This window comes from Cydia splendana, chromosome 26, assembly GCF_910591565.1.
Source record: "Cydia splendana chromosome 26, ilCydSple1.2, whole genome shotgun sequence".
Lineage (NCBI taxonomy): Eukaryota > Metazoa > Arthropoda > Insecta > Lepidoptera > Tortricidae > Cydia > Cydia splendana.
Window position 1 is genome coordinate 8,204,345 of NC_085985.1, and position 24,184 is coordinate 8,228,528.

Below are 24,184 nucleotides of genomic sequence, written 5' to 3' on the forward strand. Positions count from 1 at the left end.
AACAAATATTTGTGTTCATCACACAAATAAATGCCCTTACAAATACAAATACAAATGCGTTTATTTCATTACTTTTTACATAAGTTCTTAGGTATAGTATAAGGGTTAGGGCCCTTACCGGGATTCGAACCCAAGAACGTCGGCTTCACAGGCAGGGTCACTACCCACTAGGCCAGACCGGTCGTTCGATAAGGTAAGTGTGGCTGCGGGGTGTGAACTTACAATAAACACTAATCATAGTGTAAACAAGCTTATATGTGACGTTATCTATGAAAAGGGACCTTATTGTCGATGGCGCTTACGCCATTATTAACGATGCTCCGATACAAATACAATGCCGCGCGACGCAGTGCGGCGTATGCGCCATCGGCAATAAGGTCCCTTTTCATAGAAAATGCCCCATATGAAGACCAGCTACACTCATCTATTGATCTTATATAACCCTTCAAGTGACAGCAACTGGCTCCTTTAAATTTGAAATTTAATTTATTAAAATAAAATCAAACTTCCAACTCAAAAATGACGCGCGCCACTTGAAGGGTTAATAAGTTGTTTGATTTCAGTGATTGCTAAAATAAATATTAATTAGGATTTATTTACCGTCAGACTCAAACGGCTCGTCTTTCACTTCAAACCCTGTAACAAAGAAACGATAAATTTAAATAAAAATTCTTGATGGTCATAAATAACAGAAAAGAAATTAAACGTTATTGTATGATTCGTGTATGTAATCCACAAATTTTACATTGCATTTAAAAATTGTTTGTAAAAAATAATCAAGAGTTCTCTGAAAAGGACTTGAGTCTCTACAAAAGAGTTTAGACTTAATTATAACAGTCAACTGAGTCGAGTCTTGAAGCAGAGGACTCAAAAGACTCGAGTCCTAACCAACACTATCTCCATTAGCAGCCCCATGGATAGGTGTTAGGATTTGGCTCCATTTTTCCTGTATCAACATTTTTTTTTTTTTTTTTTTTTTGCCATGTCAATGAAGTAAATAAAATACCATCAACACCAAGTGCATGTAAACAACATGAAATGTACTGTCTTTATAAAGTCAATGGTGGTGAAAAGGTTCAACATGTACCCTGTTTATATAAAGCACTTACCTTTAATCATGTTCTTGCTGTACATTTCCTTGAAGCGCTCCTCGCAGTCCTGCACCTGGCGCTTGAAGTTGGAGGCGTCTCGGAGCCGCACCACACATGACTCGCATATTGTGTATGTGGCGTCGCAAAGGGGCCCCGTCATGGGGACAATCTGCAATGGACAATCTTGCATTAATGCAAAACAATAAAAGAGCTGATAGGGTAATTCGCCAGTAAAAATGAATTCTATTCACCTATAAACAGGTTTCATTTTAGTATAAGGTTTCAATAACTGGCCAGCCTTTAATAACTAGCCGCCTTATACCAAAATGAATTCTGTTTATAGGTGAATAGAATTCATTTTTAGGGTTCCGTACCCAAAGGGTAAAACGGGACCCTATTACTAAGACTTCGCTGTCCGTCCGTCCATCCGTCCGTCCGTCCGTCTGTCACCAGGCTGTATCTCACGAACCGTGATAGCTAGACAGTTAAATTTTCACAGATGATGTATTTCTGTTGCCGCTATAACAACAAATACTAAAAACAGAATAAAATAAAGATTTAAATGGGGCTCCCATACAACAAACGTGATTTTTGACCAAAGTTAAGCAACGTCGGGAGTGGTCAGTATTTGGATGGGTGACCGTTTTTTTTTTTTGCTTTTTTTTTTGTTTTTTTTTTGCATTATGGTACGGAACCCTTCGTGCGCGAGTCCGACTCGCACTTGCCCGGTTTTTTTAGTTTAGGGCAGCCAGTTACTAACAGTGGCCAGTTACTGGCGAATTACCCTAACTTTTGGTTGCATTGTACGCACAGGCACCTTGAGTTAGAATATTATTTTTTTATTTTATTTATTAGAGATAAATCACAATTACATAATATTTTGATACAAAAGCATCATTAAACCAGAATGGTTTGTATCAATACTCCAAATTGGACATTAGGTAAGATTGTATGATTGACATTCACACCTATCTACTACCAGAATCCATTACAATCTGAGGGTCTACCGTGAAACAAGAATATCGAAATTTCGTTATCTAACCTCTCTATCACTCTTGCATATTCAAGCGATAAAGACGCAGATAACTAAATTTCGATTATCGCATTTCCCGGTTGGCCTTTTGTAAACAAACCGCCTTGATGCATCAATGTCATATTTTATTGTCTGTGAAAACTTGTCAAAAAACAGTTTAAGGCACAGTATGTATAAGTTACTCTATGGTTTACTTAGGCACTAGTGCTGCAATCTGGTGGCAGAACATTGCAGTAATACCCCCTTTTGTAAGGATTTTTTCATCAAGGTGTGCTGGCCGAACAGGTTGTAGTGCATCATGCAACACATCACCATGCCAAGCATAGAATAGGTAGGTACCAAGTGGTTCTAACACATTAACTACTAAGGGCCACTTGCACCATCCCACTAACCTGTGGTTAAGTGGTTAAACCATTAACCTAGTGTCAAATTGTACTGGTAACCATGGTAACTCCAGGTTTAACCGGTTAACCCCAGGTTAGTGGAATAGTGCAAGTGGGCCTAAGACTACTAGAGATTAAATGCTACACTGCTATTATATGTGATATTGGAAGGGTACAAAGTTCAAAGCTAGAAGTGAGATCAAATGCATTGTTAAACGATTCTATGCTTATTTGTTTTATGAGATTACATGTAGAAAACATGCGTATAGTCTGTAGTACAATGATAAAACATTGTCTAGCTATTCTGTATACTACAATAGTTAAATGCTAGATATTTATTGCATTGCCTTCAAAAGCTTAACCAACAAGAGATAGATGAGCATTTCTATTATTTTTTGCCATTCTTATATTGTGACCTTTTTGCCACTTTTGTGTTATTTCTACTCAGAATCATGAGCTCTTTCGATCCTAATGGGATAAAAAAATGTCCCAGTGTTTTTCCTATTGTGTTACCATTTCTCCATACACTTTATATGGCGGTAACAAAAAGGAAAGTTTGAAAAATGTATGGAAATTTTAGGACACTTTTTCTCCTATAAGGATGAAAAGGGCTCGCGATCCTGACTAGAAATAACACAAAAGTGGCAAATAAGGTCACAATATATAAAATGGCGAAAAATTAAAGAAACGCTCAGATCTCAGATAGGTATCCACGTTTTCACAAAATCGCCCATGTGAGTTTCTGGCCAGTTAGCGGCCATGGCCAGTAGTTAAGCTTATGAATAGAACAAGCGTGCTATTATAGCGTTTGCCGCCCATTTGCCGCCCTAATCGAAGTTTTTACCTACATCAAATGTTTCCTTCAAAAACATGCCAGTAATATTATATGACGGAAGTAAAACATGAAAACTAACGTCGTTACTTAAAAGATTAAGATTTTGCGTTACAAATTGTACAAAAGCGCATTAATCAACGGACTAGAACAATGAGAGCTGAGCGGCGAGCGCTGGAGACTGGATTTCACATACGAACCTTGATATCTAGACAATCTTGCAACATGATGGAGTAGATTTCCTCCTGCCCCAAAAGGAAGCAGGGATCCGATAGATGTTTAAAGGATCCCTCCGCGTGACAACATCGGCACAAGTCCTTTTCTAGCTTCCACATTGCCGACATCTTTAATGTCCAATAACATCACACTTTCAGTGTTAGACGCCACAATTCTTTTTTGGTCGGTAAACCAAAGCTAATACATTACACTACACTAACTTTAAACACAAAATAGACAAACGTTAAACGTTTTTCTAGAACTAAAGCATAATTATCTGCTAACGCCGTAATCTTCGTGCAGCGGCCGCCATGTTGTTGTATCTTTTTTTTTTAACGTTTGGTTCGTGTTTAAGTAGCCGAGATTTCGTTTCGATATTAATGCTGGATAGTGTGTGTTACCCTTAACACGAAATTATGATATCAGCGCCATCTGTTGTGGAGTAGAAAACACTAAGGACAAAGATGTGTAAATAATAAAAACTTTTAATTAACATAATTTCCTCTATAATAAGGAGTTACCTGCCATATACTTATGTAGCCTATACATAACATGACCTAAACAACGGCTTATTGTATTGTAAATGCTATATCATGGATAAAATTAAAATGAAATAAAACAGATTTAATAATTATAAACATGTATTAATAAAAACACTTATATTTATTTCAAATCAATTTCCAAATCGGGATGATGAACACGTATATGATTTTTTAAACTACATTTTTGTATAAATGCAGCTTTACATATTGCACAAGAATGGGGCTTCTCATTTAAATGTATACGCAAATGTACCTTTAGAGTATAAGGTTCAGCAAATCGTTTACTACAAAACTTACATTCAAAATTCTTTGCCCCAGAATGAACAACTAAATGTTTTTTCAAAGTCCATTTGTAACCGAAGTTTTTTCCGCATATTTGACACGGGTATTCCCTATTTTTTAAATGTGAATACTGGACATGAGCGCTAAGGCCTCCGGAGCTAGCATAGTATTTATGACAAATATCACACTTATATTCAGGTTTTTTAATGTTATGTGCGTCTACCAAGTGGTTCATCCGTTTTTGATAATGCAAAAATACTTCATCACATTCTGGACATTTGTAAGCAGTCTTGGAATGAACTTTTCTAACATGATAAGCCTTAGCGGAAGAACTGCGAAATAGTTTTTCGCAAACTTTACATTTTAAATCGTTCTCTTTATGCATTTTTACATGTGCATGCAATCTATGGTCAGATAAGAACTTTTTTCCGCAATAATGGCATACGAAATTGGCGCTGTGTTCGTTCATGTGAATCGAAAGGTTTTTGAAAAATCTAAATTCTCTCTTGCAAATGTGACATCGGAATTTTTCGGATGTCAATTCGAAACCTAAAATTCCATGCGATTGTTTAAAATTGGAAGTATTATAGTATTTTTTATTATGGTTTTTAACTAAATGATCTATTAAAGTATCTATACTTTTTAAAGTAACATCACACAGCTTACACCTTATTTCGCTAACTTCGGCTTTTATTAAGTTTTTAGGTGTTTTTAAACGCCTTGATATTTCCTTTTCGGTGACATTGTTATGTTTATCGTTAATATGTATTTTTAATTGTTTGAAAAACAAATATGAGCTGTCGCAATATAGGCAGGTGTATTTATATTTGTTAATATGTTTGAAAGGTAGTATAGTGGAGTTTTTCAATATTAGCGTGATGTTTGACCTAAGATGACGATTTTCTATGTAGCTTTCGGGAGTCACTCTTGGAGATTTCCAGCTCGATGATTCTGAAAAAAGTGAAAAATATTTATATTAGATATATCTTTAACCGTAGGTACATGGCTATGGTAATATATTATCACTTTCCCTGTCTTCCCTTCCATCAGGTGTGAGTAGAGCCACTCACCGATCAGTTTATAAAAAAATACATAAAAAAAAATCACCACTAGATATCGTATGTAGGATGTTCCATATAAATAGGATGCAAACTCTAGGCCTGCCGTATTTCACCAATGGCACTATTATAGATAGCTTGCTTGGTGGTTGTTTTACTAAAATAATAAAAAAATACCTATATTGTTTATTCAGGGCACATGAATCTCCGATCGTTATCATGCGCTCTCATATGCTCCCTCAAAGTATAACTCCTCGCATACGCTTTACAACATACGGAACAAGTATACGGCTTTTCCCCCGTATGTTTCAACATATGTTTCTTCAAACCGTGGTTAGTTATGAACGCCATTCCACATTCAGTACATTTTTTATTCTTATGCCCGTGCGTCTGTCTTATATGCGTTGCCAAATAATGCTTTATGTTGTATTCTCTCGAGCAAATCGGGCATTTAAATTTATGCGTAATATTATGCGCTTCTGACATGTGTTTGATTCTATCATTATAGTGTTTCATAGGCTTGAAGCATATCTGGCATTTTATTATGCGTTTTGAATGCGCGCTCTCCATATGATTAGCTTTAGAAGTTTTCGTTTTAAGTATCTTCCCGCATTCTGAGCACGGAAAATTGCCAGTGTCATGCGTGCGTTTATGTACCTTAAGCCTTTTAGAATTAAGGAACGATTTCCCGCAAACATCACAAATACAATTCGCGTAGTGCTCATTTAGATGCGTCGTCAATGTTCTAAAAACATGAAACTCCTGCGTACACAAATGACATGTGTAGGGGCTCGTATCAACTTTATAATCAGCGATGCACTCCCTATAAATAACCTTATTATGGACGTCACAAAGATGGCGGCGCATGTTTTCGACATCTGTCAAATTCAAATTGCAATGGCGGCATTCCAAATTCGAAATTTCGATTTGAAGCGAGCGCGGGTAGCGTTTTATTTTTTTTAATTCTCCCTCTATGTCAGAATGCTTTTCGTTAGTGTGTGTTCTTAGTAAATTGAGTTGAATAAAGTTTTCATGGCAGAAGAAGCATTGGAACCAGCTTTTGTGGTGGCGAAAGGGGCAGGCCGTGGTGTCTCGCAGAACGGCGCCGCACGTCAAAATGACGCGTCTGCGCTCTGATATTTGCTTGATTGCGTTTATTTTGACAGGCTGGCGGCCTGGAAACGAAAATAAAAATAACTGACACTTCATTTATTTCTTAAAGGTAAAATATATTAATAATAAACGCAAGCAAGCACACATCAAGCGTTCGTAGCAAAGACTTGCAATGAGTATAGGCGTCTAGGGAGTAGTATAGGGAGCTTTAGTGTGAGTGAGTTAGTTTTCGCGGAGGGAAGTCTCAAATAAATCTTTGTGCCAAGTTATCAGTGTCAATGTTACAACGTGAAATTAACCCTATCTATATCTACTAGCGACATCTAGTGGCGAGTAGGAACAACTGTTTTCTTACTTTTGATATCATATCCGACGATTTATCAACATCATTGGCGGGATTGGTTAGTTAAAATATAATCCCTAAAAATGGTAAATAAACTTACTGTTTTCATAATTAAATTAAATACAACTAACCTGCTATTGGATTATCTGTTTTATCATCAATCTCTTCACACTGTAGATCCATGTGTCCCATATTATCGTCAATATTGACATCAATATTATTTGTGTCAATATCCTGACTTCTTTTCGACAGTAATGTCAAAGGAGTATCAGAATCACAGTCAGAGTCTTTCCTTGTTTTTTCTTTAGCTCTTGAATGTTTGTGTCTCTTTCTATTTGCAGATTTATTTTGTTTTAATGTTGTCTTCCCATCTTTTCTCAATGGACTTGTGTCTGAAATGAAGTGTGTAAAAAACCTTGTTACATAAATTATATCTATGCCATAAACTGATTGTGATTAATGTAGCTAGAGTTAGACCAAGAAAAGTCTGCAGCGATGTTGATAGCCCACGCAGTGCAAGTGTTATTTATACTTTATATGTCATAATTATAATGCCGCGTGTGTGTGGCATTAATATTACCATAGGTCAAAGGTCGTTATTAGTGTTAAACGTCTACATGCCGACGGATAAGTTGGAAAACTTAATCGACTTTACGGATTGTTTAGCTGTGGTAAGTGCGATTGCTAATAATAACACTGCGGAGTCTGTGTACGTACTCGGCGATTTCAACGCGCACCCAGGCGAGCCTTTTTATAATGAACTGACGTGTTTCTGTGCGGATCAACAATGGACATGTGCTGACGTTGACGAATTGGGTTTGGATTCTGGAACATATACCTTTATTAGTGACGCGCACGGGTCCAGAAGATGGTTAGACCACTGTGTGGTAACAAAAGCAGCCGCGCGTTCTATTGTTAATATTTACGTCAAAGTGGATGTAATGTGGTCTGATCATTTTCCCTTAATAATAGAATGTGATTTAAATTTTGTTAAGCCTAAATATTTATGTCAGCCAAATAAAATAGTTAATAAAATTGTGTGGGGCGATAGAAAGCAGGAACAGATAAAGCTTTATACTGAAGAATGTAATAGAAAGTTAAAAGGTATAGATTTTCCTGATTTATTTCGCAATTGTTGTGGCAAAATGTGTAACGAGTCAAGTCATAAAATAGCAATTGATAAATTGTATAATGATATAATAAATGCCTTAAGCGACGCTGCGACTTTAAGCTATGACTACGATCCTAAGTTGTTTAAAAGGAATAAACCGGTATTAGGGTGGAACAAATATGTACGCAAGGCTCACATGGAGGCTAAATATAAATTTAAGCTGTGGTTGTGGCATGGGCAACCTAGGTCGGGTCAAATTTATGACGAAGTGTGTGAAACCCGGAGGATTTTCAGGTCTCGTTTAAAATGGTGTCAGAAACACGAAGAGCAGATTAAAATGGACATCATTGCGGAACACCATTCTAAGCGAGATTTCTGTAAATTTTGGAAATCTACCAATAAATTGAGCGGTAAGCCGGGTCTGCCCGTAAGTATCGAGGGAGTGAGCGAAAATGGGTCTATAGGACAACTATTTAAAGAACATTTTGCTGTTAAATCACCGTTGGGACCATCACGGGCAGCGGGTGCTGGAGGTTGTGGGCCGTGTGGACAGGAGATGAGAACTCCATTTAGCGTAAAGGACGTTAGGAGTGCCTTAAGGTCTATCGCGCGAGGGAAGTCTCCTGGTCACGACGGCCTCAGCATCGAGCACCTGCATCATGCCGGCCCACACCTGACTAGGGTACTGGCGATGTTATACACCTTTTGTATGCAGCACACTTACTTACCCGCCGACATGACGAAAACAGTGGTGATCCCAATAGTGAAAAACAAAACTGGCGATGTCAGTGACAAATGCAACTATAGACCCATTTCGCTCGCTACGATAACTGCTAAGGTGCTTGACGGTCTGCTGAATTGCCAAATAGACAAGTATTTAAAGGTCCACGACAACCAGTTTGGTTTTAAAACGGGGTTGTCTACAGAGAGTGCGATTTTGGCACTGAAGCAGACCGTCAGGTACTATACGGATAGACGGACGGCGATTTATGCGTGCTTCCTAGACCTATCCAAGGCATTTGACCTGGTTCATAATTGGTCAACCTCTAAACGTCGTTGACCAATTTAAATATTTAGGACATCTGGTGAACCCTGACCTTAAAGATGATGCCGATATTGAGCGTGAGCGCAGAGCGTTGTCCGTCAGAGCGAATATGATAGCCCGCAGGTTTGCTCACTGCTCAAAAGAAGTCAAAGTCAGTTTGTTCAGAGCCTACTGTACTAGTTTCTACACGAGCAGCCTGTGGGCAGACTATGCGCATAAACGGTACAACGCTCTGCGCGTTCAATATAACAACGCGTACAGGGTGCTGATGGGGTTGCCCAGATTCTGTAGCGCGTCAGGGATGTTCGCGGAAGCGCGGGTAGACTGCTTCTACACCACGATGCGCAAACGAGCCACATCCCTGGTGCGCAGAGTACGGGCCAGCTCCAACAGCATCCTGACCATGATTGCGGACAGGGTTGATGGCCTGTATATAAATAACTGCTGCATGATCCATGTGCGCAGGAATAAGTAGGTGGGGGGATTTTCTCTAAACTGTTTTATTGAGAAAATCTGCTTATTTATTTATTTATTAGAAATAGTTATATGAGATTGTAGTAGTGAATTAGCTAGTAAGTAAATAATTGTGTATATTATATTATAGATACTAACATTAGCCTTAAGATAAAAACTGTCACTAACACTATTGATCCAAGTTGGTCGCGAATAAATGAATTTATTATTATTATTATAATTTCATAGAAGTTTGATGTTTAAAATAATGCTTGCACTGCGTGGGCTATCAAAATCGCTGCAGACTTTTCTTGGTCTAACTCTAGTTGAATACACACGTATTCTAATAAGGTTTATGATGGTGAATGATATATGTATAATAGGTGTGTCATTTAAAAGGTTCATACTTTCATTACTCACCATGAACTCACTAAGGTTTGTTTATATTGAATTTGTAGTTTGTTTATGGGGTAATAGTATTATACTGTATTTAAAATAAATTATTTTACACCATGCATGAAATAAAGCACCAGATAATTATTAGAAAAACACAGATAGGAGTTATTTTTAAACACAAGTTCTATTTAATAAATCTGATAGTAATATAAAAAGTAGGTGAGTTGACCGTGAATCGTGATTGTGAGTTCGCTCTAGAATTAGATCCAATGACGACCCAGAACAGATGGCTGGCGAAAAGCGATTAGGACCCCAATTGAACATGGGATAAGGCCGGAGAATAGGCTTGAGTCGGTCCTGAACTAAGAACTATTAAGAATGAAATCCCATCAAGGACCGAAAGGAACTAAATCTTTTTGCACGCTCTTAATCGGTCTTTAGGTCCTTTAGTTCAGTGGGATTCGAGAGCGCTTGACTGAGTGAAACGTAAAATGGACGGAACGAAACGGTTGTCATTGTCGCTGGCACGAGTGTGAACGAGATGAAAGAACGACGTGACACTCCTTAGCCCCTAAAATATGAAGGAAAATCAAATATATTTCAACATATTTGACATTTTTTAATTATGTTAAGGTGTTTTCATTTTTAATACCGACACATCGTATTGTACAAGTTGAATTGTATTCAGTTACCAAAGATTGGAAAGAAACCAATGAAAAATCGACTCCTATTCATTCCCGGCTCTCAACGACCAAACTGAACTAAAGGAACTAAAAGACCGAACTAGTTTGTTTGACCGATTGACCGAGAGCGGAGCGCTCTCTGTAGTGACCGAGCAGGCACAAGCCTACCGGAGAAAGAAGAAGATGTGAGTTGACCGTGACGTCGCAATGTAATGTTACTTATAAATTCCATATTAGCAAATCGTTTTGACAGTTCTAAAAAAGTAACTGATTTGACTAGTAGGAAAATGCCCTATTGCGTCAGTTCACCATCCAGTGCCTGTTTCCGACCACTTGGCGTAGTTGCTAGAGAATTGCGTATAATTTGAATATATGCTTCTATTCAAGAATTGCGTATAATTGAATATATTCAAATGATATACCCTATTTTGTCTGTAATTTAATTTTTAACTTGGCCCGTTAAGATGGCCTCAGAGATGAAATTTTGAAAAAGTATGTTACAATTATTCTATATACCTGTTCTAGGAATTTCCATTTGCTCAGCAAAGTCATCTGCACTGTAGTCAGTACCTGGTTCAGTCTTTATCATTTCAATGCAGTCTGAAAACAGGTTTAATGGTATTCTTTATTTTTAATGCAAAAATTAATAACTAATAATATATTTATTTAGTAATTACACAAATGATTGTACTGCAATATACTTTCCTTGTACCTTAAATTCCGACTTTATTCTATATAGCATATAGATAGATTTTTCACATAATCCAGGTTTAGTGGTAGTAACACTCTTGTTAAAAATCATTTTAAATACTACCTACCTTTCTTAATAAGGTATTCTGCAAAGTATCTGTCTGCTTCTTGCACTTGTCTTTTGAAGCTGGTGGCGTCCCTCAGGTGTCCAACACATAGCGCACACACCAGCCGACTTGGCCCCCACTCTGATAAGCACGAGAGCTGAAATTTATCCAAATATATTCCACAGTTACATGGATGACTGCATTGACGATTTTTAAAGGATTATTAGGTTATTTACTAAATAATATATATTAAAGGGCTACGGTGTATTTGTAAGGATATAACTGAGATATTAACAATTAAATAACACTTACTGAAATCCCGTAACATTCCTGTAAAATGTCTGAAAATACTTCTTTGATTCCAGCCTCTGTTACGTACGATGCTGTAAGGTCCCAGGTACCGCTGGCTGAAAGGCAGCACCGACAGACGTCTGGTTGTGATACCCAGCTTTTTAGATTCTCTACGTCCATGATTTTATTTAGAAATTACAAGTAATCGAAAAAAATAGAACAATTCAATATATGTATGTTGACATATTGCTATTACCCGTTACTTATGATATGTGACGGGATCAAGAAATATAGCTATCCCATTCAACATGGTGTAAGCCGTGTTGTTAAAAAGAGACAAAGGGAATATTTGACAGATATAACGGACTACCATATTTGTTAGCATTATATATATATTTGAGACAATATTTAAAACTTTGTTATTTAAATTATTTAATGCATAGAACCTGCCTATTTAGAACACACATGATAGTGACTCAAACAAGGTGCTTCGTTTAGAAATTTAACTTTTGCGCATGGACTTAAATTATTCTGTACTTTTACCGATATATTACGAGAAGACTAGTAAATATGTAAGGAATATACTAAAACAGCATATTTAGAAAACAGTTTGATCTATACCTAAGTTCCTGTAATATTAGTGAGAATAAAAATATATTTAAGACAAAATATAAAACCACATTTTTAAACTTAATACTGTCACATGACTGTCTCTGACAACTCGGTTAAAAAAAAGTTGTGAATTTGGCGCGTACACTTGCAATAACTTGTATCTTGTTTTTTATTAATTTTACTATACCTACTACTGTATTCTTTGTTGTTATTCTGTTCTTAGAACAACCATTTCACAATGCGCAACGTAGAAATCAAAGCCAGAATAACCGACTACGAGAACATTTGCAAAGTGGCTGCAGAACTGAGTCAATCGGAAGGCACCATTATAAAACAAGACGATACTTTCTACAGAGTCAACGATGGTCGGTTAAAGATGCGTTTCTACGCGAACTCATCGGCTACTCTAGTGCGTTACGATCGAGACGACGAAGGCGGACCAAAGCTGAGTAACTACGAGTTGTTGGAGTTTTCGGCGAATGAAAGTGAGAAGGCGTCGCTGCTGGATAGCATGTTGAGGAAATGTTTGGGCGCGCGAGGTCGTGTGGTCAAGGAGCGGTATGTTAATGTTTCTGAGGGCCTACTTCGAACCACGTTCGACGTGTTGCCCCCCTCTCACACTTAACGTACGAGTTTACAAGTGTGACAGAGAGGCAAAACGTCGAACGTGGTTTGCGGTAGGCCCTAGATTTCGACCCGTAATTCTTATAGTAGAGATGCGTTTTTGTTTTAAGTATGATGGCAAGTATGTTGCCGCTACGGACTAAAGGGTGGTTTCGTTTCGTACGTAGTACAGTACGCAGTTGTGAAGTGAACGAGATCGCAATGTCCTAAATATGCCCATTCTTAGTAAAATTGTTCTAGTTTCAGTTACTTAGTAGATTTATAAAAGCTAGCATTTAAACAGATAAGTATTTGCATATTTTAACCTTTTGAACGCCACAGACGGCAATTGACGTCAAAGAAAAATCGTGCCAATGACGCCATTTGACGTCGATCGTTTTTTGATGAAAATCTACGGAAAAACACCCCACTTTTAGGTTGGCATTAATATTCACAAAACCAAATTTTACCCCCATGGCGTCAGTGGCACGGCAAATGGATGCGCCGTTTGGCGTTCAAAAGGTTAAGTGAAGATCCAACCAACCAACAGTTTTTTGGCATTTTTGCAAGCTTTTATTAAGGATGAATGAAGGATTTTTTTAAGGATAGCATAAGTTGCCATATATTGAAGTTCTAGTACCCACTGTAATAGGCCTGAAACAACATCTGTTTACCAAATTTTGTTTTATTACAGTAAGCTCTTCATGGTCGGCCAGACCCGAGTCCACATAGACACCGTCCAAGACCTCGGGCACTTCATGGAACTTGAAGTGGTACTGCGGCCCGAGCAGGCGCTGGAGGATGGCCAGGCCATCGCTCGGGACTTGCAGACTAAACTTGGAGTTAAGGACGAGGATCTGATCGAGTGTGCCTATGTTGATCTTTTAGATAAGAAGTAGTATATTGTCTTAGATGATTGTAATTCTGAAACCGTTTACTTTTCAGGATTTTCGTAAGGTTATTCTATAGATAGGTTAGGTTTGTTTTATGGCAATCCTGAAAAATTACGCGTTTCTGAGAAAAACCAAATTATGACTAACGAAAATGCAGACAAACAATACATTATGACTTAAATTTTGTGGGAAACAATAGAGACCGATCAAGTACGTCTCGAAACCTTTCAAATGAGCCTAGACTCAATGTGTTTATGTCTTTCCATCGAAGTTCCTTTGGCCACCTTCCGACTGCATCATCAGATCAGCTCCATGTTGGCATATTATTGCATTGTCATCGGAAATACGGAAGTATGCGAAATTTCAGTTTAATGAGACACCTGTGCCCTGTTTATCAAAAGCTTGTTACTTGTAATACAAGTGGAAGTCCCTTTCTAACAAAAGCTGTCAAAAAGGGACTTTCACTTGTATTACAAGTTTTGATAAGTGGTTGGAAGTGGTTCAAATTTAACTTACAAGATTTGAAGCACCATATATGAGCGTTTCTTTTATTTGTTGCCGTTCTTATATATTGTGACCTTTTTTGCCACTTTTGTGTTATTTCTACTTAGAATCATGAGCTCTTTCGATCCTAATGGGATAAAAAAAAATCCCAGAGTTTTTTTCCTATTGTGTTACCATTTGTATGTATATACTTTGTATGGCGGTAACAAAAAGGAATGTTTGATAAATGTATGGAAATTTTAGGACACTTTTTTCTCCTATAAGGGTGAAAAGGGCTGGCGATCGTGACTAGAAATAACAGAAAAGTGGCAAAAAATAAAAGAGACGCTCATATATGTACAAAGGCCATATAGGTAGGTACCTATCTACACGTGAAGCTAAATAAAAGTGTGTAATAATTTTATGAAGAAAATAAAGGCTGTATTTATTTGTAAACGTTTATTAAAATAATTGTAATTGTGCATTTACTTACGAATAAATTTTTTGTTAAGGTTCATTAGCATTTTTGTTTCTACCCGCTGTACAATCGCCGCAAAAGTGCATGGCGACTTTATCAATGAATTCATTCATACCCTCGGTTCATACCCTCGTGAGGCCCAGCCATACAAATGAAAAATAATTTGCCACAGAAATTTGAACCTTCAGTGCAAATGCGACTGTTCCAAATGTTCAATTGAATATGATTTAAATTTCATCGAACTGAATAAGTACTTTAGGTAGGACCTTGGGCCTTAGGAGGATAATTTCTCCATGCAATTTCGCAGCTCACTGTACTTATATTGTAGTTGTGTTTTATTAGTATCCGACCGAAACCAGACTTGCCAAAACCGAAACTTCGGCCGAAACGTGAATTTTATGCCGAAACCGAAAGTTTGGTCCCGACTTTCTGATGCGTCATGGGTTGGTCAGGTGCCTTTAACATTTACACACTTGTTAAGGCTCCAGTGGTCAAGGATGGTCCATGACAAGCCATCGCCATTGTGTCACAGAATAAATAAACATTACATATAAATAGGTGCAAGTCAGAAGTTTGACGATTCAGGGACGAATCAATATTTAGGGTGGTCAAAATTCAAGCCATTATCTTACCAGTGGTCATGCACGCAAAGGGACGTCAAGTTGTGCCAACCCTAATAATTGCTCGGAGCAATGCTGAGCCGAACGGAGCCGAGAACACCCGAGAGGAGGAGTGTCTCCCCACTGATTGTGTTCAGGAGGGAATGGTATACAATGGCGGACGACTTTTGTGCGTTATCGGTTTTTTTTTGACACTTCAAAGGAATCGTGGCGTACGTGTTCACACAGTCGCCCATGGCAGTGGCTCGTCATGGACCATCCTTGACCACTATGTACTGGGGCCTTTGCGGCGACAGACTAGAAAAGCGCAACCATCATTATGCCCACTGAATTGATTTTGTCTCCTTGAGAATATAACCAAATGGAGACGCCTTGGCTGTAATTTTCAGTACAGAACCGTCTGCCGATTTTTGCGGGGGAGGGGCACGTCAAATGTATACGTAACGTAAAAATAGCCATCTCAGATAAACGTCCATACAATGTGTATGACCATTGGTTATAGAGTTTCGACAGAGGGGAACACCTGTTAATGGCTACTCCGCTTGGTTATATCCTCCAAGTTTTGTCCAGATCAATTTATGTACTTAGAAATAGTAAAAATTACTTAACATTTTCCAGGAGTCTGTAACTTAGTTAACACTTTCACCTACGGCCGTAGCCGATAACATAGATTTCCCGGCTTGTAGCGGAAATGCTTCGTAGGGGCAAAACGACAACGAGTGAATTAGCGCTCAACTAGAGATGCAACGTATAGTTGTTTGGCCGGATTCCGGATGTTCGGCCTGACCATCGGCCGAATATTCGGCCGGCGGAAGTATACCTACATTTCAGTTTATCAGGTGCGCATTGTGCAGGCTTGACCTGTTTCGTAGGGAACGTTCGCGCGGTCTCATTTCTGGGTTTGAAATGAGTGCGCCGGAAAGTCAGTGGAATGTTTATGATATTTTAAAATAATAAACGAGTACGATTATGACCGTGATGACGGTTTCTTAAATTCAATTTGTTGACTCCGAAATCAAGCAAAATTGAAAATTACTATCCGGTATCCGGCCAGATAGTAGGTCACTATCCGGTACCAGGCCGAATATCAAAAAAGGGCCGGATACCGGATAGTAACCGAATATCCGGTGCATCTCTAGAAGTAACACTTGGAGCCGTTGCTCTACGAAAAGCGACTGAATGTGGATGCACTTTTAGTAAATTGGCCATTGGAATTAACATTTTTATCTGTAACATAAACGGGCTAGTTGGGTGGCAGGTTTTCCTTGTCGGTGAGGCGCCACTCGGGCGCGGCGACGGCCTCCGCGAGCCTCCAGATGGCGGCGCTGGCGTCGCCCTCCAGGCTAAACGGTTCTAGGAGCTTCCGCGACTCACTCTTCACATCTGATATATTGCTTAGGAAATATCTTTGTCAATTCGTGAAAAAAACCCGGCCAAGTGCGAGTCGGATTCGCGCACGAAGGGTTCCGTATCATTACGCAAAAATTCACGTATGTTGTATGGGATCCCATTTAAATATTTATTATGTTCCGTTTTTAGTATTTGTTGTTACATCATCAGTGAAAATCACGGTTCATGAGATACAGCCTGGCGACAGACGGACAAAGGATTCTTAGTAATAGGGTCCCGTTTTTACGGGTTATTCCCACTAGTTGCCACTAGTAACTTAATTGTTTTTCCCAGTAGTTACCAGTGGTAAAAGGTGGGAAAAAAATTCCCAGTACCATTGGTAATAACTTGGTGGTAACTAATGGGAATAACCCGTCTTTACCCTAAAAAGTATAAATAAACATTTACTTCTCTTAAACTTATAGCGCAGTACCCCATTCCAATACAAAATGAACTCGCGCAGCGGGTTCGTGGCAGTGAATGTGTTTAATTTTGTAAAACCCACCACCACCATAGTAGATCTATGCTAATCAGCCCATATTAAATGTGTTTGTTTTTTTCCATCGAGGAGTTCTGTTTGCTACCTTCTGATTGCATCATCAAGTCGGCTCCCCATGTCAGCATATTATTGCATTGTCACTGAAATTACAGTAGTACTCCAAAATTCAACTGAATTACATTACATACATACATATACGTATATGCCCTGGCAAAGAGAATAGATAGTATAGAGACTATAGAGGGTTACTGTCATGATAAATTTTGTAGTCACAGTAAATTAAAACTAAAAATGTTCTGTGTAAATATCAAACGGTGTCGTCAACGCCATCTAACCGAGCATATGCCAAAGGTGTGGCGCCATCTATCCGAGAATGACTTTTTCTTGATTTCCGAGGCACGTTTTTTCCATATTCATCTTATACGGAGTTATACATGTCTTTGACACTGGTATACATACTGGCTTTTATTTGAGTTACAAGATTTGTAGCACACATTTATATACACAAATATATGCAGTGAAATAAGTGTAAAAAAGGATACAGCCTTTGCAAATGTTGGGTGGGGCAGTGTAGTCAAATCTCACCCCCGTCAGTTCTTTGGCTACTTCATATGATAACCTGTAAACCAAAAACAAGCATATTTAGTTCATCCAAATAACAAAGAAGACAGACAACTGGTGACAGAGGTTACTATAGTTCATTTTTTTAGCATTAGAAAAAAGGTAAACAATCTTTGTGTCTTTTAATTGAAAAACACGTTTTAAAAATAAGTCACGGCAAATATCTAACAATTATAAATCTAATACAATCATTTATATTCTTCTGCTTTCATAAGTAATAGTTACTGATTTTTATAAGCGTTTTTCAATTAAAAGACATGTCAAGATCGCTTACCTTCTTTCTAATGCTAAAAAAAACGAACTATAAAGCAGGACACAACCTTCGACAATGAATGAAACAACATCCAAAATACTGGATACCTTGGTTATAGTTTATGGATTTTTTCCCAACCAGAATTGTTATGCAGTCAGTACATACTTCTTGAGAGACGCCGAGAACAAGTGTGTAAGTACATGCTGTTCCCTTCTCATCTCTCTTCCTCAATTAAATTGAAGCAGTGCCAAGACCCTTGGCGAGAGGCTCTTGACAAGTGTGTACAGCCGACATTACAATTATAGAGAGCCAATCGTTTTTTTTTAACGCCAAGGAGGTATGAACTCGAAGCCTTTGGTATTTTGTGTTGATTTAAGAGTCAAGATTGTGATACCTTTTAACCTGTGGTGAGGTTGACTCCAAAAAACTTATTCTACAGCTTTTGACGATAGACTAAGCTTTTGTGTTTATTTTCTTTATTTATTTCTCATCTTAAGTTAGGTTATTTTATAATATGAATATAAAAGTAAAATATAAAAACACTTACAAAACAATAAAAATTAATATAAACACATTATAAAAAACCTAACCTAGGGTGCCGCCAGCAGCGGGGCAAGGCCCAAGCTACCGGTGGTCAGGGCTGCAGAGAGAGGAACCGGCGGACTATCCGCGCCGTGTCCAAGATCACCGCCTTCTGCATCTGACCCTTGATCCAACCACCTAGCGAGAGTCTCTCAAGGTGTTGGTCGAGACTCTTCGCTATTAGACCGTTTACTGAAACGACTATCGGGACGATGATCGTCGAATCAACATCCCACATGGCGGTTATCTCGTGAGCCAAGTCTAGGTACTTACTGGACTTGTCCTTCTCGGCCTTCACGAGATTCTCATCATGGGGGATGGTGATGTCAACGAGCACGGCCCGACGTTGCGATCGATCTATTATCACAATATCAGGCTTATTGGCTACAATAGTCCTGTCAGTGATGATAGATCGATCCCAATAGAGCGTGGCACGACCATTCTCGAGAACAGGCGCAGGTAAGTACTTGTAGTACGGTACTTCGCGGTCCACAAGGTCATATAGAAGAGCAAGTTGCTGGTGAATAATCCTGGCTACGAGATTATGTCTGTGCAAGTACTCGCCGTTAGCAAGATGAGAGCAACCGGAAATGATATGCCTGAGTGACTCTCCGGGACGGCGGCATGCCCGACAGATGTCGACCGTACCGTCCTTCAGGATATATTTCCGATAGTTGTTCGTCATCATCACTTCGTCCGCAATTGCACAGGCAAAACCCTCGGTTTCTCCGAAGAGGTCCCCGAATCGTAACCAGTTCACCGACGCGAGCAGGTCCACATCGGGTCCCGTGAGGGCCTTGTAGAACCGCCCGTGTAGCACCTTACTCTCCCATGCCGCCCTGCGATCCGCAGTACTTAGTACCACAGGTTTGCGCCAGTTCTCGTTTGCCAAGGAAAGCGGCGTGAGGTTCCTATCTACTGCCACCACATCACGATGCATCCCACACTCGTTGTTAAGGAAATAGTTCCTGAGATTGTACACCTCGTGGTTGTGGAGATCCTTGGCGTTTAGGAAGCCTCGGCCTCCACACTTCCGTGGGATGTACAATCTCATAACTGACGAGCGTGGGTGTAGCATGCGATGTGCGGTGAGCAGTGATCGGACCCTCCGATCCAGGGCGTCCATCTCGGTCTGAGTCCACCTTAGTATGCCAAAGGAGTATGTGAGTAGGGGCATTACCCAGGCGTTGAAGGCGCGCACTTTGTTGCCTCCTGACAAAAGACTGTTAAGGACTTTTGTGAGCCGACTGAAAAAGCGCTCCTTCACCGACCGTCTAATACCCTCGTCCTCAATACCCAACGACTGTGACATACCAAGGTATTTATAGGTATCTGATTCAGAGATAGATCTGAAAGACATTGTCTCAGAAAGTTGTAAATTTGTTGAATTTACAACCCTCCCCCGCTGTACATGCATAACCGCACATTTATCGACACCAAACTCCATGTGGATGGCACTACTGAAGACTTCGGTGGTTTTCAGTAGCCCCAACAAGTCTTGGCTATTTGGTGCAAATAATTTGAGGTCATCCATGTACAGAAGGTGAGAAATGACTTCACCCTCTCTCCGAAGCCGGCAACCTATAGTCCCAAATCCTTCAGCAGGGTGCTGAGGGGATTCAAAGCTAGGCAGAACCACAGGGGACTCAGACTGTCGCCCTGAAAGATTCCTCGCTCAATCCTTATAAAATCCTGCGGGCCAGGGCGGTCATCCCGGCCTCCTGGTTGACGAAGGACTGTGGTCCACTGTCTCATACACGCGCTTAGGAAGGCTCTCAAAGCTGCATCAACTTTATACAGCTCTAAGACCCTCCCCAACCATGAATGAGGCACCGAATCATAGGCCTTCTTGTAGTCAATCCAAGCGGCCGAGAGGGCACCCTTATTCCGCCGGATTTGTTGGCAGATGGTCATGTCTATGAGGAGGAGCTCTTTAGTACCACGGGACCCAACCCTACATCCATTTTGAGCGGAAGCCAGAATATTGTTTGCGACAATGTGCGCGTTGATTTTTGCTCTCAAAATGGATGTAAGGAGCTTGTAGAGTGTAGGCAAGCATGTGATGGGTCTGTAGTTCTTCGCTTCCGTGGTACTACCGGACTTATAGAGCAGGAAGGTGACACCAGTTGTTAAGGAAGGTGGGAGAGAACCAAGCTCGAGGGCTTGTTGAAATTGTGCTGCCAAGCAGGAGTGCGAGCATCGGAACCACTTTAGCCAGAAGTTGTGCAATCCATCCGGCCCAGGACTTTTCCAGTTCTGGGCCGTGCGGATGGCACAACTGACGTCATCGGGGCTGATGGTGACTGCCCCCATAGGTTCGATGGACTCGCACTCACGCTCGACAACACTCATCCAACCCCCCTCGGTGTGTCCGACAGGCACCGACCAGATGCTACGCCAGAAGTCGGTCATGGCAGTAGCATCCGGCGGCTGCGTGTCGGGCGCACGAAGGTTGGCTTCCTCCCACTTTCGGTACACCTTCCTTTGGTCACTTTGAAAAAGGCGATTCTGCTGAAATCGATCCACACGCTCTCTGTAGCGGCGAATACGGTTTGCCCATGCATAGACTTATCTTCTGTTTATTTTATTATTATAGCCTTTATTGCTGGAAACGAGTGGAAACCCACATCATTGTTTAGGGCTTGTGCACAAATCACGTGGGGGTCACGAAAAAAGTACGACTGATCACGTTGGGGGAGGGGGGTATAAGGACACCTCACGTGTATTTTTCTACAGTGAACGAAACTAAGAAAAAATACCTATCACATGTGTAGATACATTTTCTCGGTTTCGTTAAACATAAATCTTCACTCCGCACTTCCAAATGGCGAGTCTATTTTACGAAATTTTGGAGCATGTGGCCTTGACCGGTCGGATGGAAAAATTTCCAGCGAGAAAAGTGCCCAGCGACACAAATGCCTCTTCCAGCTTCTTCCATTCCTCTCTGTCGTTAGCTTTTTTGGGCCACCTTGCTAGCTTTTTCCATCTTGTGGAAACCATTCTGTCATAATTTTTGTCCATTTTGTTATGCTAATTTTTCTTTTTGTGTTTACTTATTGATGAATTTGGCACTTGTGGCACTGCTATAATTGTTCTAAATGAAAAATATGTTTAATACTAACTTGGCTTGATCCAGCCGTGTCTGGTCATTGTCGGAGATAGTGAGCTGCCCAGGGAACATGGCACACAGTCGATCCAGCTCTGTGTATCGGCTTGAAACCTCTTCTAGTTGCCGTAACAACTCCGCCTGTGATCATAAATAACCATAGAAGGTAGGATCCTATAAGGTATATGAGGGACAAAACATATGCAATGCGACACTATGATTGGTCGAATTCATTTGTTGCCCACCATAATCCACACTAAATTTACGGTGGGGAACAAATAAAATGTGAGACTGTGACAAGGACAAACAATAATAGCTCTGCTTCTCCTACTGAAAGATACATAAGACTATCCTGTTCGGTCACTTCTCCCTACCCTCATGCCAGATCCTGTTTTATACTAGATTCATGTAAATAACATAATTATTAACACACCCAATTAGCAGTGGCAGATTTGCCCTGAGGCCAAGGCCCGGGCTTAGGGCGGCAAGATATTTATTTTAATAATTATTAAGCCTTTTTCCTTAAATATATAATGCTACATTTAATTTTTATTTTATTTCTAATTTAAGGACCCCTTTTGGGTATAGGCCTCCTCCAATCTTTTCCAGTATATCCTATTTTTTGCATCTTGGGTCCAATTAGTAATAGTAATAGCCTTTATTTCATGCGTTTTTGTTATTTTTACACTGTCATTGTTATTACATTTATTAATTATATTTTATTTTTAACTTTTATTGTTTTACAATTTATTTTATTCATTTGCATGCCGCGTGTGCGGAAAAGGCCTCCCCCAGTTTTTCCCATTCCTTCCTATTCTGTGCTGTTCTCCACCAGTATCTATCGAAATTTCGTTTTCTCGGTGTGTCTATTAGTAACCATTCTGTGACATTGGGTCCAATTAGGCCCAGATATTGAGACAATATCGTCTATCCACCTCATCTGTGGTCTCAAGTCGGCAAGATATTAGGGGCGCCAAATTGTGACAAAAAATTCGCTGATGATAACAATAATTAACTCAAAATGCAGTCAATGTGATGGGTGCTGACAAAGGGGCGGCTACAGGGCCTGGGGCCTAGGCGGCAAAGACTGCAAATCCGCCACTGCCAATTTAGTCATATAATTTAGTATAAAAAATAGAGTTAAATATGCAATTCTAATAAATAATTATATAAACTGTGTTTTTGATATGAATATGAAAATATGTAATAAATTTCCAATGTAAAACCAGCAATATTGACGACGAAAATATCTAACATCTATTTAGTAAACAACTTACGTTCTTTTTCATTTCCTGAGCTAATTTCTCTTCGAGTTCGGTATTTTTCTTCCGCGCTTTTAACTGCTGCTGATCCTTATCCACTTTTTCTGTTTATAAGACACAAAATTAACAATTAAATACGATGTAAAATCGAGATACCCGTACAACGTACTTAGTGTCAAATTACCTTCAACTTGTTTACAGAAAGCATCCAATTGATGACATATATCTAAATATATTGGATCTTTGTCTTCTAGACTCATTTTTGGTGCTATAATGAACAGGCAAAAGATATAAACAAAAATTATTTCAGTACACTACAAACAACGAGAACCATACAAACGGAAATCCGAATTCGAACGAGCGTTCTTGTTTTGACAGCTGAAGGGTTACCAGCCTATTAATTCAATTTAACTCAATAACATTGGAAAACGAATGAAAACGTGGCTGCTAGCATGATAACAACTTCTAAATGTTAAGATTGTTAAGGTATTGATGCTGTCATGTTGCAATACTTTTTCATTCAATGGTAATAATGTGTATCTAATGTTAAATGTGTACGATTTGATTTACAGTCTACCATTAGAATATCTTTGCTCTATAAAAATTTACTACCCATTAAGTGGATAGCCACATTTGTTAGAAATGAAATTGGCGTCAATCTCCAATTTAATCAGAAATTTTAGATTTATGGTGATATTTGTTATGTGTCCTCTAGAATCTCTAGATAAATAAAAAAATCATCAAAACAAAATACCAGCGTCACAATTTGGTACACACGGCCTGATTTGATCAGATTGGCGATAAATTGTCCTTACTACTCGTTAGCTTTAACTTATTTTACTACTCGTATCACCCGTTTTGTGTGTTTCTCTGCCGTAATTCCTATTTTACCCATATTATCAGGGGATATTTATTTGTATGGTAACACTAAACGTTGCGTTTCGTTATTGCACATAGAAGGTAGGATCGTATAGAAGTGGTATACGCGTGCCTCCGTGAGGGACAAAACATACGCAAATACGATACTGTGATTGGTCGAATTCATTTGTTGCCCACCATTATCCATACTAAAAAAAATGTGGAGAACAAATAAAATGTGAGACTGTGACAAGGA

The 24,184-nt window shown here is 39.3% G+C and overlaps 4 protein-coding genes across 13 annotated transcripts in view; 1 reads left to right on the forward strand and 3 right to left on the reverse strand.

The window, feature by feature from the left end:
* LOC134803263 (zinc finger protein 260-like) overlaps positions 1-3,872 on the reverse strand; it is a 98,620-nt gene extending 94,748 nt beyond the window's left edge. For all 9 annotated transcript variants that reach the window (XM_063776004.1, XM_063776007.1, XM_063776003.1 and 6 more), the window contains exons 1-3: positions 3,540-3,872; positions 1,110-1,260; positions 601-636 (exon numbers count right to left, since the gene is read on the reverse strand). In XM_063776004.1, the coding sequence (XP_063632074.1) occupies positions 601-636; positions 1,110-1,260; positions 3,540-3,683 (331 nt within the window). In that variant the 5' untranslated portion in view covers positions 3,684-3,872. The remainder of the gene's footprint in view (positions 1-600; positions 637-1,109; positions 1,261-3,539) is intronic.
* Positions 3,873-4,184: 312 nt separating this feature from the next.
* On the reverse strand, positions 4,185-11,921 carry LOC134803280 (zinc finger protein 62 homolog). Of its 2 annotated transcripts, XM_063776044.1 has the most exons (6): positions 11,691-11,921; positions 11,400-11,535; positions 11,098-11,181; positions 7,025-7,285; positions 5,615-6,612; positions 5,199-5,330 (listed from the first exon to the last, which is right to left on the reverse strand). In XM_063776044.1, the coding sequence occupies exons 1-5, from the start codon at positions 11,847-11,849 to the stop codon at positions 5,624-5,626; spliced, it is 1,629 nt and encodes a 542-aa protein (XP_063632114.1). In that variant the 5' UTR covers positions 11,850-11,921; the 3' UTR covers positions 5,199-5,330; positions 5,615-5,623. The 2 variants fall into 2 exon arrangements, with proteins under 2 accessions (XP_063632112.1, XP_063632114.1); XM_063776042.1 differs by lacking the exon at positions 5,615-6,612 and having other exon boundaries at positions 4,185-5,330.
* A 517-nt stretch (positions 11,922-12,438) lies between these two features.
* Positions 12,439-14,151, forward strand: LOC134803521 (uncharacterized). The gene is made up of 2 exons (XM_063776320.1): positions 12,439-12,839; positions 13,579-14,151. The coding sequence occupies exons 1-2, from the start codon at positions 12,520-12,522 to the stop codon at positions 13,781-13,783; spliced, it is 525 nt and encodes a 174-aa protein (XP_063632390.1). The 5' UTR covers positions 12,439-12,519; the 3' UTR covers positions 13,784-14,151.
* A 2,370-nt stretch (positions 14,152-16,521) lies between these two features.
* On the reverse strand, positions 16,522-23,405 carry LOC134803101 (uncharacterized). Its single transcript, XM_063775811.1, has 5 exons — positions 23,255-23,405; positions 23,086-23,174; positions 21,825-21,949; positions 17,789-17,865; positions 16,522-16,741 (listed from the first exon to the last, which is right to left on the reverse strand). Exons 1-5 carry the CDS (start codon positions 23,328-23,330, stop codon positions 16,602-16,604), a joined length of 507 nt encoding a protein of 168 aa, XP_063631881.1. The 5' UTR covers positions 23,331-23,405; the 3' UTR covers positions 16,522-16,601.
* Positions 23,406-24,184: the final 779 nt, after the last annotated feature.

What these genes read in the sequence shown, in the direction of transcription:
- LOC134803280 (XM_063776042.1), bottom strand. Translation starts at nt 11,849, where the DNA reads ATGGACGTAGAGAATCTAAAAAGCTGGGTATCACAACCAGACGTCTGT. An exon ending in AGAATACCTTATTAAGAAAG is followed by an intron (nt 11,182 to 11,399) that starts GTAGGTAGTATT and finishes ACCTGTTTTCAG; the next exon opens with ACTGCATTGAAATGATAAAG. An exon ending in AACAGATAATCCAATAGCAG is followed by an intron (nt 5,331 to 7,024) that starts GTTAGTTGTATT and finishes CACTTTTTTCAG; the next exon opens with AATCATCGAGCTGGAAATCT.
- LOC134803521 (XM_063776320.1), top strand. Translation starts at nt 12,520, where the DNA reads ATGCGCAACGTAGAAATCAAAGCCAGAATAACCGACTACGAGAACATT. An exon ending in GGTCGTGTGGTCAAGGAGCG is followed by an intron (nt 12,840 to 13,578) that starts GTATGTTAATGT and finishes GTTTTATTACAG; the next exon opens with TAAGCTCTTCATGGTCGGCC.
- LOC134803101 (XM_063775811.1), bottom strand. Translation starts at nt 23,330, where the DNA reads ATGAGTCTAGAAGACAAAGATCCAATATATTTAGATATATGTCATCAA. An exon ending in TTTCTGTAAACAAGTTGAAG is followed by an intron (nt 23,175 to 23,254) that starts GTAATTTGACAC and finishes TCTTATAAACAG; the next exon opens with AAAAAGTGGATAAGGATCAG. An exon ending in CTCAGGAAATGAAAAAGAAC is followed by an intron (nt 21,950 to 23,085) that starts GTAAGTTGTTTA and finishes TTATGATCACAG; the next exon opens with GCGGAGTTGTTACGGCAACT.